Genomic DNA, 17,250 nt, shown 5'->3' with positions numbered 1-17,250 from the left:
AAAGCACTTTTCTTTCTTTTTCTTCTTCCAATCTAAGCTAGTAATTAGGCAACTTCCAAAAAGAAATGGGGTGGGAGGCTTCAAGCAAGATGGCAAGAGAGGGAAGCATAGTTGTAAGGTGTGTACAATATTTCTCTTCTGAATTCAATTGTACACAAACTATACTTGGTTTGTGCTAGTTTGCAGATGAGGGGAAACTGGGAATGATAATTAATACTTTAGTGAAACAAGATCCAAACTATATAGATAGATTTGAGCACTCGTCCAAAATGAATGCTACAGAATGCAATAGGGTGGACCAGGATGACCTTATTGATCATACATTGAACATGTACCAGGAGTACGAGGCAGCTGCTAAAAAGCAAATATTATCTTTAACAGCAGTGCAAATCCAAATCATTGTCCTTCAAAAGCAGCTGTGACAAATTGGATCGAGTTCATAGGAAGGGTATCAAGATGGTGGAGGGTGTAGAAAATAAACCCTATGAGGAGCACTAAAGGATCTGGGTATGCTTAGCCTACATAAAAGACCGAGAGGAGATATGATAGCAGTCTGTTTGTTTCATTTGAAGGCTACTCAACTCCAGAATTACTCTGGATATTTTACCATTTAAAAGCAGAAAAACAATAGAGGAAGAATCTGAAATATCCAACTAACCAAATTTCATGTTAAAAAAGAAGAACCCCAAAGAGACAGGCAGCACAGCTAACCTATCACCGAACTTGGGAGAACAACCCAATGATTTTAAGGACTACAACAGAACTTTCACACAGAGGGAGTGGAATTATGTTTAACAGCTGTGGTGATGCAGTACTTCTACTGACTGCCAGCTTCCAGCAGTTTGGCAGTTCGAGTCTCTCCAGCTCAGGGTTGATTCAGCCTTCCATCCTTCTGAGGTGGGTAAAATGAGGACCCAGATTGTTGGGGTCAATATGCTGACTCTGTAAACCGCTTAGAGAGGGCTGTAAAGCACTGTGAAGTGTGTGTGTGTGTGTGTGTGTGTGTGTGCGTTTGTGTGTATATACGAGATCTGAATGAATGAAATAGCCTTATTAAATACTTTGTTCTTTACATACAGTAGTTTATACACTGCTCAAACAACTAAAGGGAACACAAAACTACTGTAACACACAAAGTATTTAATAAGGCTATTTCATTCATTCAGATCTCGGATGTCTTCTGCTTGTGTTCTGCTTTATTTTTTTGAGCAGTGTATATAAGTCTAAGTGCTATTGCTATTCTATTATTGCTCCAGAGGCAGGACCAGAAGAGTGGGTTAAAACTATAAGGAAAAGCTTTCAGGCTACACATTAGGATAAATCTCCCAGTAATATGAGCTGACTGCTACTGGAACAGATTGCCACGTGAAGTGGTGAGTTCTCTTTTGCTGCTATTCTTCAGAGATTGGATATTCATTTGTCAGAGATGCTGTACGGGGTTCCTGAACAGAAAAGAGGGTAGGACTACATAACCTCTAAGGTCCCCTCAAACTCTATAATTCTCTGCACTTGCTAAAATATTGGTTGGTGCTTTTGCTAGATGTATTCATGTTATATAGAATTGATTTTAGATTTAAAAGTAGTGATGATGCTCCAAAAACTACAAAATACAGAGTTGGGTAATAGCCTTACTAAGAACAACTAACATATATTACAAAATAATGTGCACATTTTCTAATACTTGAACATTCTGAGAGAAAACAGCCAAAGTACATAAATTAGACCACAAGGCCTGAATTTAAACAGTGATGGGTTACACATGTCAGTGTGGGATTTGTAGCTACTGTGCAAAGCCAAATGAACTATGATTTATTAAGCCAAGTATAGATGATAAATCACAGATGACTACAGCTCATTCCCAAAATGAAGACTGCAGTAGTATAAATTTGTGAATGCCAGCAATTTTAAGTATCAGGTTCAATAGAAGATTCTGAAAGATGAAGAAATGCCTGGCGCTATGTATAGAGTTAGGGTTAGCCATTAGTCAAGGAGTTTAGTTATTGAATAGTTAAATGTAATTATCTCATTGCTTAAAAGCAACATTTATAAGAAACCAATATTCTGCTTTACTGAAGGAAGGACTATAAAGCTTCAAAGATTCCAAAGCAATTTTTCCATTTTACATTTCTCCCTTCATTCCTACCATGACAGCAGAATATTTTATAGAGGGGAATGTAAGAACTGTCCAAGATTTGATGCACAAAAGTCTATCAAATAGCTGTATGAATTCAAATGTACCCAATGAGATGCATTAAACTGATTCCATGATTTAATTAGGTAGTTTGATCAAACTGAAGCTTCACAGAGTTCTAATGTGCTTCTTACAGGGCTATATTCCATGACTTGATGATATGAGCTCTGATCCATGAAAGGTAATGTGAAAATGGATTTGTTACTGTTTATGGTGTCACTAGATTTTTGTTTATACAGAAGATGCAGCAAAGGAATGTATCCTTTAAAGTTTCTGTTAAAGAAGGAAAAAAGGAAATGGAAAGCAAATGCGAGTAAAAAAAGTGAAATCATGCAAAGAAGTGGAGGAAGGGAAAGGCATAAGGTAAGAGCAGCATTACCTACCGGTATCAGGTGATTTCCAGAAACTCTGAGAATTATAGTACTAGTGGCATCAGATTGTGACTGGCTGACTGAAAACAATTTTTTTGTTCAGGAAATTTTTTTATTCATTCAAGTAAAGGTTTACAAAATAGTTACTAACCATTTATTTTTCTAAGACTTGTTCATCAGGGAGAAAAGTTAAAGGTCCCATAAAAAGGAGAACAAAAAAATCATGTATGATGATCAATCCATGTTTTTAGAAAGCATTCATAATCTAGTTGTGCACATGAGCTTCATAATATACAGAAATTTTATTAACTTGAACCAAAGAGCTCCCATAATTTGCAACCAATTTTCTTTTCTCTCTTTTATAATTCTGGAAATATAAAATTAGAAGTTAATAGCAAAACTGCTCAAGGATGATTCAGAAACAAGCAAACCTATTACTAAAAGTCAACATGGCTTTGTTAAAAACAGATCATGCCAGACAAGCTTTATTGCAATCTTTGACAGTGACAAATTAGTGGACCAGAGAAATTCTGCAGACATAGTATACTTGGACTTCTGTAAGGATTTGACAAAGTAGACCAATCTACTTCTTGATACATTAGAAAAATGTGGGATTTTTCTAATGTATCAGTTCACCACCAAATGGATTTATAACTGGCTGACCAACTGCACTCAACATGTAGTCCTCAATGGAACTACATCTACATGCAGTGGGGTATCCCAAGTTTCTCTCTTAGGCCCAATATTCTTCAATTTTTTTTATAATTGATTTAGATCAATTTAGAGGATAAAAGGGAAACTCATCAAACTTGCAGACAACACCAAGCTGGGGGGAAAGGGAGTAGTCAACACTTTAGAAGATAGACAGTGCATCAGCACTTAAAACACTGGGCCCTATCCAACAAAATGCAATTCAGTGGTGAGAAAAGTAAGGTTTTACACTTAGGAAAGAAAAACCAAATGCACAGCTATAGAATAGGTGGTATGTGGCTCAACAGCAGTAATAGTGAGAGGGATCTAGGAGTCCTGGTTGTCAACACTTAAATATGAGTGTGCTGCAGCTGCCAAAAAACCAATGCGGTCCTAGGTTGCATCAACAGAGGGATAATATCAAGATCCCATGAAGTGTTAATACTGCTTTATACTACTTTGGCAAGATCACACCTGGAATACTGCATCTAGTTTTGACCACCATGGTAGAAAAAATATGTTGAGACTCCAGAAAGGATGCAGAGAAGAGCAACAAAGATGATTGGGGGCTGGAGGCTAAAACATATGATGAATGGTTACAGGAACCAGGTGTTTCTACCTGTAGTTTAACAAAGAAAAGGATTAGGGGTGATATGATAGCAGTCTTCCAATATTTGAGAGGATGTCACAGAGAATAGGGGGTCAACCTATTCTTCAAAGCACCTGAGGACAGGACAAGAAGTAACAAAAGGAAACTTATCAAAGAGATCCAACCTAGAACTAAGGAGAAATTCCCTGATAGCAAGAAAAATTAACCAGTGGAATGGCTTGCCTCCAGAAGTTGTGGGTGGTCTGTCACTGGAGGTTTTTAAGAAGAGACTGAGTAGCCATTTGTCTGGAATGATATAGGATTTCCTGCTATAAGTACCCTTATGTACTGCTGTCGCACTGCTTTTTACAGTTATTTTTTTTTTTTTAATTTTAATTTGATTTATATGCCGCCCTTCTCCGGAGACTCAGGGCGGCTTACAGTGCGTTAAGCAATAGCCTTCATTCTTTTGTATATTTATACAAAGTCAGCTTATTGCCCCCACAAACTGGGTCCTCATTTAACCTACCTTAGAAAGGATGGAAGGCTGAGTCGACCTTGAGCCTTGGAGAGATTCGAACCAGCAGTAAATTGCAGGCAGCTGTGTTAATAACAGGGTGCTTTAAACCACTGTAGTACCAAGGCTCTTGGTACTACAGAATAAACTAACAGAATAAAGTTTTTCCATTGCTGATGGAAAAGATAATGCTAAATTAAAATGATACATGCAGTAGTACTTTATTCTGTGTATCATTTTAATTCAGCATTATTTTTTTTCCATCAGCAATGTCCTTCATATCCAAGATCATCCTCACAAGTAAGTCCCACTTAGAGACAAGATTCTGGAATTCAAAATGTACTGCCTGTAAATTCTGCCTGTTTTATTGCTTCCTGTAGACCCTAGCTGAGAAATTCAGGATGAAAGCAAAGACAGCTGCCCCCTGAATAGCCTCTTTTGACTGTCTATTTTTGTGAAAGGGGGAAGGGTTCTCCATGGCTCCAATCATCAGTATTGATTTTCGTGTACTCAGTTGGTCAAACTAAACATAATATTAAATATATACTTTCTTTGATTTCCACAACTACAACTACAGTGGGACCCCAAATACAGCTATGCAAATAGGAGGGAAGAGTTTTCTTTCCAAAGAAACTACTGGTCCGGGAAATAGTTTGGACAGATAACAATTGACATTTTAGTGCCAGCATGCATGTGATTTTTAACAATTTCGTACCAAACCTCATAACAGAAGAGAATATCTGTAGCTCATCAAGGACTTCACCGTGTTCAAGCCTACAATACCTATTAATTATTTTAATATCTAACATTGAATCTAATCATGCATTTCAGATCTTAGAAACTTGAATCTTCTAGTTCAGTGTTTCTCAATGTTGGCAACTTTAAACTGTATGGACTTCAACTCCCAGAATTCCACAGCCAGGTACATAAAATATGGTTAAAAACAAGGTTCAGAACTATTTGTATGTATGCAACTTTAGATTTATCCTTACGGTGAAATCTGAAATCTGGTTTATTTTTTTTATTCTTCTACACTTTGAATGTGATTGCTCATAAACCACATTAAGGATTATTTATATAGGAACTTGCAGTTAAGTGAAGGTTCAGAGAAGGTAAGGGGCCATTTTGACTTTTGGGGGCCAGTGAACTTTTATTCTTTCTCATACCATGCCTAAAATCTATATAACATTTTCTTCTCAAACATTACAAATCTAATGGAGTTATAGAGGTTTATAGAGTTATACTTCTTCTCTGTCACCCCATATTGTATTGTTTCTCTCATTTAAATATTCCCAGATATGGAGAGAAAATGGTTAGGGAAAACTTCATCTACGTATTTAATTATATAAATATTACAGTTTAAGGGCTAGTAAAAGCATGTCCAAGCTTAATAACAACATGAAAACAAAAAGAATATACAAATACTAAATACATAAATATTGCTTTAAGTTGCAATAATATTTGATTTACAGTTGAATACTGTAATATTTTCTATTTAATAAGGAATCTACTAAGGCTTTCAAGCAATTTTATCAGCCTCTTAGCTACCCTTCCAGATTTTAAATAAGATATGATATTTGCTAATGCCAATTTACCTAGGACTAGTGATATAGTTTTCAAACACTTCACACTCCCCTTCCTTTGTATTGCACAGCTCATTCATCAATCGGTAAAAGTTGATATATTGCCACAACCCCCCCCCCTACCTTTTGGGATTTGTGGAAAGCAGAATTTGAAACAAATACTTTTCAGTTCTAGATACTGCAAATCTGGTGGGTTTAAATGGCATACTAAACCTCTAAGTTCTTTTACCTCAGGCCCCAAAGTTAGACATGGGAGTTAAGACAGCAGCATGTACATCCTTGTTAAAGCTAAAGGACTGGAGTTGGGCTTTACTAGCAAAAAGGAAACAGGCAGCTAAGGGAGGAAACAGATGTTTGGATCTAGACACCATAATATAGAAAATCTGCCATTCCTGGTATTTACAGGTACTAAAGCATTGGGACATGTAATATATACGACCAACAAAGGAAGGGGAAGAAGTGGAGAACTGTTTTGAACTAATTGGTGAAATATGTGCTGATGATAGGATTCATATTTCCCAATATATTATTATTTGTGTAATGCACAGTTGACTATAGTCATGCCTGCTTTAGCCGCTATAATACCTGTTTGTGCAACAGATTTAAATCAAAACTAAAGAAAACATTCTTGGATTTAGAATGAAGTATCAATGCAGCCAATGAATCAGACATTAAGGCTATACTTTCACAGCAGGACTTTTCTGCACCAGACAAAACCAATCAAAGCATTGCATGCACAGACTTACAAAAAGAATTATGCTTATGTACTGTGTTCCACTTTGTTTTTAAAATGCCCTATACCTCAGAAGAAATCAATTGAGCACTGATATATATTCAAGTGGCAGGGTTTTCTCACCTCAAAATGAATATACTACTTCAAACAGGGGGGCTCATTTTTGTTTTCATGTCTGAGAAGCATTATACTGTTGCCATATTTAATTAACTGGATGGTTATCCGCCTGAGATCCTGTAATGGCACATTCTTGCAGAGGGTCAGTCTAGATGATCTCTAAAGTATATCCCAAATCTTTCTTTCTACAATTCTACAGAAAGATTGAAAGTAAGCCTAAACTGGCATTTTACTTAATTCCATTCTACCAGTCATTTATATTCAAGGTAACGCATGAAAGCTTTTCTGTCAACTCGGTGCATCTTTTCCAAGACTCATGTAACTCTACCCTGTACTTTCAAGGAGAGAAGCAACCTAGAACTAAGGAGAAATTTCCTGACAGTTAGAACAATTAATCAGTGGAATAACTTGCCTCCAGAAGTTGTAAATGCTCCAACACTGGAAGTTTTTAAGAAGAGATTGGATAACTATTTGTCTGAAATGATATATAGAGTTTTCTGCCTAAGCAGGGGGTTGGACTAGAAGACCTCCAAGGTTCCTTCCAGCTCTGTTTTCTATTCTCATTCTTAATTCCTAATTCTATTCTATTCTGTTGCCTGAATACAGAAGGGCAGCCATGAATTCCGCCAAGGCTTTCTCGATTCCTTCAACACAGTAGTGACTCTCTAGCAACTAACTGATATCAGGCAGTAGAAGCGTGTAACGTTGGACTACTACAGGCATGGGCTATATCTAGAAAAAGCTGTCTTGGTAGAATCCTCGCTGCCAATTCTGAATCCTCTGGGCGGAATTTGGGTTCTACGCAAAGCTTTTTCCACCGAACGAGGCATTCATTGCACGACGTCAAGTATCGGATCCCAACCCAAAATTCCCCCAGGCCCCTCCAACGGAAAACACTTTCCCAGGGGAACGGTCTTCATTAACCCTGTTGGAAGTGAGGCTCTTGTCACGTGACCGACCGACAAGACAACAATTTTGATCTCTCAAAACGCCAGCCCGCCTCACTTCCTTCCACAGATTAAAAAAAAAAAAACAGCAAAGGGACGGGGGGGGAGGGAAGAGGGGAGGGAAAGGAGGAGAAAAAGTGGGCCTGAATATGAATTTATCAATGTCTCCAAGGCCCTGGGATGGGGGGGGGAGGGGAAGGGGGGAAATCCCTCCACTAATTGCATAGCAGGTAAAGGAATCATCCGTAGTCGTGTTCGGATTGGAAAGCGGCGCTGTCCATCATCCGTCAATGGAATCAATCGCATCCTCCCGGTTCCAAACAGGAGCGACGTGTCCCTGCCTCGACCAATGATGAAGGGGAAGGTGGGCGTGGCCAATGATGTCCCGGTTATGAGGGCAAACAAGATGGCGGGGAGCGGGTTCCCTCTTTCCCCCGCGTTCTCAGTTGCTCTCCCTTTTCCCCTCAAATTCGGTATAAGGCGTTGTGGAAGGATCCCTGCCCCGCATCTCGGAGGGCTCCAGGCCTTTCTAATTCTGTCACCCAGCTCCCGCCCAAGCCGGTCACCTTCATGCGATCCTAGGGGGACCGTGAGGAGAAGGGAAGGGGAAGGAGGTTGCGACTGCGGCGGCACGGAGAGGGTGGTGAGGGGGGAGATCTTGACTCTCTACTTGCCTGGGCCGCCTCCTTGTTCTCCTCCGCGGGGGCCCCTGGCTTTCTGCGGGGCGCTCGGGATTGCACCGTCGGCAAAGGGTGGGTGGAGTGGGGGGGGGACAAGATGTCGGCTCAGCCCGTATCTCCTCAGCGCCGCCCCCTCATGCCTGCGATTCCCAGCCCGCTCGGCCCCGCTGCCTCTTGCCTCAGTGCCTCCGCCGCGGCTCCGGCTCCTGTTGCGGGGTGGGTAGGGGGGAGGGAGCGAGGAAAGGCAAGATGGAGGCGGCGGCGGCAAAAAAAAAAAAAAAAAAAACAGGAGCGCAGCCCGGCCAAACGATGGAGAGGAAAAGGGGGGAGGGAGGGAAGGAGGCGGCGAGGGAGGGGGCTGCAGCCGCGCTTGGCTCTCTCGGGCCCCCCCGACAAGGACCGCCCCCCCTCCGCTTTTCCTCTCCGGACATAGAATTGGGAAGGCCTGGGGGTAGCGGTGGGACTGGAGGGGGGGGAGTGACCGAGATAGGCTAATGAACCCTGTGTGGTGGCGGCTGACAGACACACTGGGGTGGGAATGGGGGTGGGGGGCTAATTCTTGAAACTGGCTGCCTCAGGAGGCCGGTTTGGGGGACTAAGTTGAATTCTGGCGACATGCAGGGAGGAAAAGTGCTGGGAATCATTCTGAGGCAGCAAATGGAAGAGCTTGTTCATACCTGATCCAATTCCTACAGGGAGAGTCACTTCCGTGTAAGAACGTGTGTATCCCATATGTAGATTGGAGCATGTGTGCAATTTGCTGCAGGCTTATGCTTTGGGAGGCCCTGCCCAGCAAAATGACAAGTGTCTGAATATGGCCTGGTGAACTACACGTGATGTTAACATTATGTGCCACACTGTAATAAATGAGCCTGTTTCCCATAAATTTAAAGAACCTGGGTCTGAGACAGTCTCTTCAATCTGCTCCAAAAGTGCCTACCCCCCCAATACTATCACTGGCATTTTAATCCAATATATGTGGGAAAACACCAGGTTGAAGGTGGCAGTCCTGGATTATACCATTTGGGTACATGGAAATAGGAAAGATGTATACTGCTGTGCTGTTTAAACTTTGATTTGTGAAGAGGATGGATTTTGCATGTACAGAACTTTTTCCCCATTGCTAATTGTTATAATTGCAATAAATAAATTGCAGCCATATGCTATTTACAAGGATTCCAAATATATGAGTTAGCTAGTGACATAAAGAAGCCGGACAGTATAAGCTATGTGATTCATATGAAAAAAAAAAGTTACATTGCAGTGGTGTTCAATTCATGAATGCTAAGTAGAAGGAAGAGGAAGAACTTTGGGTACTCATTCTTATACTCTTATTAGCAAGCTACAGCATAAAATGATAAATTGAAATCGTTATATAGTTTGCTCACCAACATGCCTATACCTTTATGACAGGCATAGTATAATCATTTGGCTAAAACTACTCATGCTATTACTGAATGCAGATTCAAAATGAAAATGCACTGCCTTAAAAGGCAGCTGCTATTATAGAAAGAGAAGTATTCTCAGTCAGGCTGTAGTAAAGTAAATATGGATACTCAACTATCCAGAACTTGCACTCTGGCAATTTAGAAATTTAACTTCTAATCTGGTTTTTATTTTAAAAAAAATTCAGCTTCTTTTCAGCTCTGAATTTTTATGAAATGTATACAACTTAATAAAAGTTACTTTAAAATTAAAAAACAATCTTGTTATTTGTTGCTATACTCCTCTCACCTGTATTATTTATTTACTAGAACGATATTCCACCTTTTGTGCAAGAGTTTATAAAAGGCACACCATACAGGATGTGCTCTATCCTTCTATTTTCCCCCCAGCAATTACCCTCTGAAGTAGGATTTGCTGATAGCAAATTATTTCCTCCAAATCAACCAATGAGCTTCAGTGGCTGAGAGTTAAGCTTATTTCCTCAATACCAGTGATGATTTGCTTCCAATGCTCTGAAACAGATTTGGAAATACACATTAAGAAAATGTTCCACTGATGCAATGGCATAATTTAAGTTTCTTTGATAGCAACTAACAATTGTTAATACTTGTTTTCTGTTAATAATTGGTTGATACTGTTTTTTCATAGATATTTCTATTGAACTAAAGTAAAACTAAAATTAGGTATCAAAAAGGGATAATTTTGAGTTCCAAATACAGAGTAGAACAAAGAGTTCAGAGAAATATTTCCAAATAATTTCTGGAGAGAAAAGTCATTTCCAAAATAAGATTGGTTTGCAACTCAGATATTTTTACTGCCAAGGTGATAATTGTTTTGTGAAGAATAGAATTAATACATAACTCGCGTCCTGCTTTCTCATTGTGTGGTGGTGGTATGTGTCCTTGAGAGATGAGCAAAGAACACCAGGAGTGTACATTATGAAGATAGATTCCTAACAAGTTCATCGAAAATGAGAAAGCAAACAAGTAACTGTATCAGGCCACTTGAGGTGGATGATCACTTTAGTGACAATGGCAAAGGCATTTTGTATTGCATAAAAGAAAGCAATGGTAAACTACTGTAGTTAACCAATAAAGGCACAGAGATAAAGTAATTCTGTGCTGGATTTTGAGTTTCTTGGGTTGATGGCACTGCATATGTTCCCAAAGAAGAGCTGAGGCTCTTTGGGAGTACCACCGCTACCAGTGTTCGTGGCATGGTTAGATGAAAGCCTTAGGAACATCCAATTGCTGTGTTGGTTTATTGTCATGCAGGAAAAGTAAACCCAAAGTTACAGAGACATTACAGTGGGAACCGAACAGAAGCATAAACATGGGAAAGTTCAACACAATGAAAGATGAAGTGAATTGGCTTCATACTGACATTTTAGGCATCAGAAAATTGACAATTCAGTTTACTACCCGGGGCACAAAGATCAAGTGGTGCTTTAATAGGAAGGATGGAACAAGAACTATTTGGGTACAATGCAGTCAGTGGCTGAATAATATCAGACTTCACAGACAACTCTGACATAGTTATCTATGTTTATGTTCCAGTCACATGTAGAAGGGGTTCTGATGTGTTTTATGGTCAGGTTCAATCTGACATCAAGAAAACATGTAAGGTGTGCTTCTATTGGAGATGAATGCTAAAGTTAGAAATTGTAAAGAAGAAAATCTGAAAACATTATTTGCCTAAGAAACAGAAATGGATCTGGAGAAAAACTTAGCAGTTTTTGAATGATTTCATTGTTAACACAGTTTTCCAACAAGCCTATATACGTGTACATTATCAGATGGAATATCTAAAAATTAAAGTGGCTGTGCAGAAGTTATATTGATCTCTACAAGGAGGTGTAAAAAGACTGAACATGGTATTGGGAATTAACAAATAATCTCTGAACTCAAATGGAGGTTCCATGCTTGAATTGGTATACTAAAAAACACCACTTAACAGATAGACCTGGCTCTCTGGAGGAGCCTAATACTGAGAAAGATGGAAGAAAAAGTAAGAGGACAACCACCAGCAGACTGGGTGGATTCAATTTCAATGGCAATGGGTGCAGCTTCAAAAGATCAAATAGGCAAAATGGGAAATAGATCATGCTGGAGAAGTTCTATGTATGAAGTTGCTAAGAGTCAATGCTGACTTGAGGCACATAAGCAAAATAATAAAAACTAATACATTAGCTGCACAGTGTAAATAATTAGTGCCTACTGTCTGAATCATGTCTTTACAGCAGCACAAGATGAATGTTCCTAGAGTTTTGTTGTCTTTTATCAGTACACAAAATATGACAAATGCAACAAGTTGAATGCTGCTAAATTTCAATGCAATAGTTCAATGTAACTATTTGTAATTATTGGGCCATCTCAATTTAGAATCATTTTTTCTATTTCTGAAACTCTGTTACAAATCAGTAATAAAACATACTGGAAGGAAAACAGAAAAATTACAAGATTTCAACACTGAAATATATTGGTCACTAGTGATAATAGAACAAAGTGTTCATAAAGAGAATAATAAAATTTTTTGAAAGTTTTTTTAATGGAATCTTCCGCATTTCCAAATAAAAATGAGGGGTGAGGAGACTTTTGATTAAAAGATATTCTGCAGTTTGATTTTCATTTTTTTTTCTTAGCATTTCAAGTTGGCAGAAGTGAAAATAAACATGGATTATCATAAAATGCTTTTGAGAATTACAGTAATATGAAAGTACCCTTCATTTCATTGCATTATACATTTCAATCATTTTAAAGTACTAAATTTTGCCAAATGAGTCTGATCTATAATCCAACAAGCTATTCAGTTCTGCTTTTTATCTTAAATTGTAAATCCTTGGCTCTCCTATATGTGTGTGGGAGTGTGTGTGGGAGTGAACATGTGACGTGCGCACACATATCCCAAATCCCATATCCCAAATTAAATAACAATAATAGAGTTAACATTTGCAAAGAAGCATACTGGGATATTGGTGAAAATCATGGCAGTTGGGAATTATCAATGCTTAAAGATGTAAATATTAATACTTCCCATTTGCAATACTATAAGACCAATGTAAGGCCATTAAGAAGTGAGAGATATGTTTCAAATGTAAAATATTTAGTCAGAATGAATCACAAGGAACATAATGTAACTGCTCTTTGCAACTGTTCCTTTATTATATAAATATTTTTCTTTTTTGAAACATGCTTTTTTATTTAATTGGAGATATTAGGAGAAAGAAATAAGATTTTATTCACTTGTAGAAATATTTACTTTAACTTTTTAGACCAAGTTTATGGAACCAGTTACAAAAAGTACAAGAAAAGGAAAAACATAGCCATCACATTTTATCACAAAGAGATTTAATGAGAATCATTTCGACTTGTGGCACTCAAGGTTGTTGTATCACTCTGATGTTCAGAGCAAAGTTGGCCTCTGTTGATTCACTATTATTGTGCTATATGTATATGGCCTTTCTCATCCTGATTTATATTTACTCTTCTTTAGGATCAAAACACCGATGGTTATGTATCATTGGAAAGGTCAATCAGCGCTAGACATACAAGAGTCTATAAGGTCATTCCACTTCTCCTCTTGGAATCTTTCCGAGCAATTGGGCTGAATGACAGTATTTCACTGTAAATATGCCCTTTAAAGATAAGCAAAATTTACATACATGTAAGTGCATTTTTGTTCAAACAATAAAGGCACGCTGAACACATTTTGGTAGACCATAATGGATGGAAGATTGAATGCAGCTGAAAATACCTGTTGCTAGCCCAGTATAATTTTTGAACAGCAACAAAAACAATAGTAACAGATGGCAACACTTCATGTTATATCGGCCTTCCTAAACTGCTCAGTTTTTTTAAAGGTTGTAAAAGATCAATTCTTACTACCAGTAGTATCCCATTCTATTGAATTTCACAAAGAGATGAGTAATTTCTCCTGCTATATTTAAATGATATTTAAAAACATTATTATAGGTGGCATTATTTGTTACTTTTATTAGGTATGGATTTAGTTTGCTAGCTGCTTTTTAAAACCTAATTTAAATGTTATAATTTTATGAACCCACTATATTGAATTGTATATTAGACTTATACTGCTTTGACTGCCACCCTGAAGATAACAGGCAATAAATGGCTAAGAAATGCTTCCGATATGTGAATACTTAATAATTAGATGTGGACTAAAAAAAAATGGACCTGTCATTATTAAACATCTATTTGTTAGATTTTTTTTTTTAAATTTGATTTATATGCCGCCCTTCTCCGGAGACTCAGGGCGGTTTACAATGTGCTAAGCAATGTGCTAAGCAAAAATTTATCAGTTCATCTCTTCAGTATAAGTGTTCTAGCTTGTCATTCCATATCATATACCCATGAATGTACCCATGCAAAGTGGGCTGTTTCCTGCCTTTATTAAGGTTTCAGAGGAAAGGATTATAAATAAACATTTGCTTCTTTAAGTTTTCAACTTATCCTTCAAACTAGGCCATTACCTGCTGTCTCTTACTTTTATCTAATAGATTCATTTTTTGCTGCATAACCCCAGGCTTAAGCAGTTAGGGTTATTTAACTTCTAACATTACAAAATGTTCTATTATGTGAGGAGTACTCCAAGTATGGTTTATCCATAAATTGCCAAGAATTTTTCTATCAGTCAGAAAATAGAAGAGTGCCTCATTTCCTTTTTCACTTCCTAGAAAGATATCACCAACCAGTTCTTAACTATATTATTTCCATACATGAAATTTAACATCCCATTGTTGTCAACTAATCCAATAACCATCATGTCCTGTTCTCCACAAAATTCCTAAGTTTAATAGGAGTTTTTTTTTTTTAAAAAAAGTATTCTGGTGAGCTGTTTATGGCATATAATTTAGTGGTATCTTTAGAAAGAAGGGTATTCCTTTTATTACTCATTATTTTTTCTTTTTCTTTCCCCCTTTTTAATAGTCCCTGGTCTTTATTCTTTAGGAAACTTATTTCCCAAGTGCTTCTTCTTGACACAGTTTTAAACCTAAAATGAGAAATGTGTTGGTGGATTAAGTATCCCTCAACACAGTGACAACAAAATGCAGTGTAGTGATGTTTCCATATTATATTAAAGTATGCTGAATGTTTTGTGTTTCTTCTTACCCAAAAAAGTATGGACTAACTAACAGCGGTGAAAAAGAGTGGGGGAGTTACCCACATAATTTTTCTTAATTAGTATTTGTGTAGGTCAAGTTGAAGTCTATACTCCTAGTTATGAATTTTATCTACTTCAGAGAGAACCTGTACTTCAGTTCAGACTATATTCAACATTAATATAGCTAGTTATTATGTGTGCAGGAACTGGGCGACTTCAGGTTCCTAAACTCTGATGAGGACTGCACTAGGGGCAAGGATATATTAAAAATTGTCCAGCTGAACTTACTTCTCCATTCATTTATTGAAAGCTTTGTACTCCCTATGGAATCATCATAGGAGTGCTGGGCTTCTGTCTCTTCCTCAACATCTCTGAATGCATCGAAATAGGAATGGGCCAGAGCCTGGGTTGCTGTGAGTCGTTTCTCTACATCGAGCTGCAACATTTTGTCGAGCAAGTCCACGGCTACAAGGAAAGATATAAATATTGTAAAAATTAAAGAACGCTGTAATTGTTTACTGTAGGAAGGATAAATCTAAAGCTTAAGATGGCTGCTGAATTAAATTGGCTATATTTGCTTCATCCAGTTTTCACATTTCAGTAAACAAATATAAGTTGCTCACTACTGTAGTTGAAACGTACTGTAGAAGGAACTTGAAACAATATCCTTGAAAAATCTCAGTATGAGATGAGCCCAAATATAGGTCAAGTCACTTGACCTATATATGATAAAGCTTACAACATAGTTAAATTAGATAGAAGGATTCAGCTTGATGGATTGTAAAGTGGCCTGTAACTTCAACAAAGTCCAACTTTTCAAACATCTTTGTTGAAGTTCCAGGTCACTTTGTAATACATCAAGCCGAATCCTTCTATCTAATTTTTTTTTTTTAATTTGATTTTTATGCCGCCCTTCTCCGGAGACTCAGGGCGGTTTACAATGTGCTCAGCAATAGCTGAGCTACATTGTAAGCTTTGTCATTTGGAATTTGAGGCAGGGTGAAACCCAAGTGACTTGATGTATATTTGTAATCTTTACCATTACATTACAGGTCAGTTCTCACCATGGAGCCACTGAAGAATTTCTTCTCACTACAAGTAGAAGTTTTGGAAAAGTGCTCTTATCTAGACCGTAGTGGGGAGGCAAGAGTAAAATTTAGAAATGTGTAAGAAATGGGAAATACTTTTTATTTGAAAGTCAGAATAAAATTCAAGTGCTCTTGAAATTAAACAGTGAAAATGGGACCACCTGACATTCCCTTCAAAATCACAAAACTGTACCTCACTTATTTTGGCCATGGCATGAGGGGGAATTCACTGGAGAAACCAATTATGACTGGAAGACTTAGCTGTAAAAGGAAACAAGGCTGCCAAAGAACATGATGACTGGACAATATCAAAGCTGACACCAGTCAGAGCTTAAAACAACTCAAAGAAGTAGTGCAAGATCAGAAGATGCAGAGAGACCTGGCCCATAGAATCACTAAGAGACAGACATGACTGAATGGATAACATAATCATCATTATCATCATCAATGTTCCCTTGTTTTTTACCACAAACCTAAGAGGAAATTGCAGTGCAGTGCAGTGCATACTGACTGCTACTAGCCAACTGGCAGAAAAAATGATCAAGGTATAGTTTTTTTAAAAAAAACAAATCCCCCACTTAAAACAAGAATACAGCACTGCTCTTATCCACTGAGCAGAAAGTTACAGTTGTTTACAATATGTTAGCAAAATCTACACCTTGTTTCAGCAGGGAAGTTTCTTAAAATAAATCTTGAGGTACTGAGCTAATCTCTGGTATTCCTTTCAATTAATATTTTTTTCCAATCTGAAGACGTAAGGCGACCAAGTATACAGACTCTATTTCCATAAATCCCTATCAGGTTTCCTTAATGTTTTCAATATGTGCCTTCCAAACATCAATAATCCACAACAACATTATTTTATTCATTGTTAAATGTATTCATGATTATATTTATCTGCTGCCCATCTCACAGTTTGAGATGGCTCTATGCATGTAGCAATCTGATAAAATTATGCTAGTATTCTTAATGTTTACCTAATATCGATATTGTTAACAAAACTTGTGTGAAACGTACGCAATACATATGCAGATACATTTGGCTTGCCTGCTTGCAAAATTAAGCACAGTATGCATGAACCTTAACTGGGATCCATTCACTTGTAAATGTTAATTTCCCTTAACAGTTTTATTTTAAAGAAAAAAAAATCAGATTGGGCAATCATCTGGCTCAGATC

At 37.7% G+C, this 17,250-nt stretch overlaps 1 protein-coding gene across 1 annotated transcript in view; it reads right to left on the bottom strand.

Moving 5' to 3' along the window:
• Positions 1–13,154: 13,154 nt before the first annotated feature.
• Positions 13,155–17,250, bottom strand: part of MAPK13 (mitogen-activated protein kinase 13) — a 30,035-nt gene continuing 25,939 nt past the window's right edge. Inside the window, exons 11-12 of the mRNA XM_070939692.1 lie at positions 15,274–15,450; positions 13,155–13,498 (exon numbers count right to left, since the gene is read on the bottom strand). Of these exons, the coding sequence (XP_070795793.1) occupies positions 13,419–13,498; positions 15,274–15,450 (257 nt within the window). The 3' untranslated portion in view covers positions 13,155–13,418. The remainder of the gene's footprint in view (positions 13,499–15,273; positions 15,451–17,250) is intronic.

Source organism: Pituophis catenifer, unplaced genomic scaffold (assembly GCF_029215685.1).
Source record: "Pituophis catenifer annectens isolate HBS135680 unplaced genomic scaffold, rPitCat1.0.hap2 SCAF_3, whole genome shotgun sequence".
In the NCBI taxonomy this organism is placed as follows: Eukaryota; Metazoa; Chordata; class Lepidosauria; order Squamata; family Colubridae; genus Pituophis; species Pituophis catenifer.
This window is presented reverse-complemented; position numbering and strand designations above follow the sequence as displayed.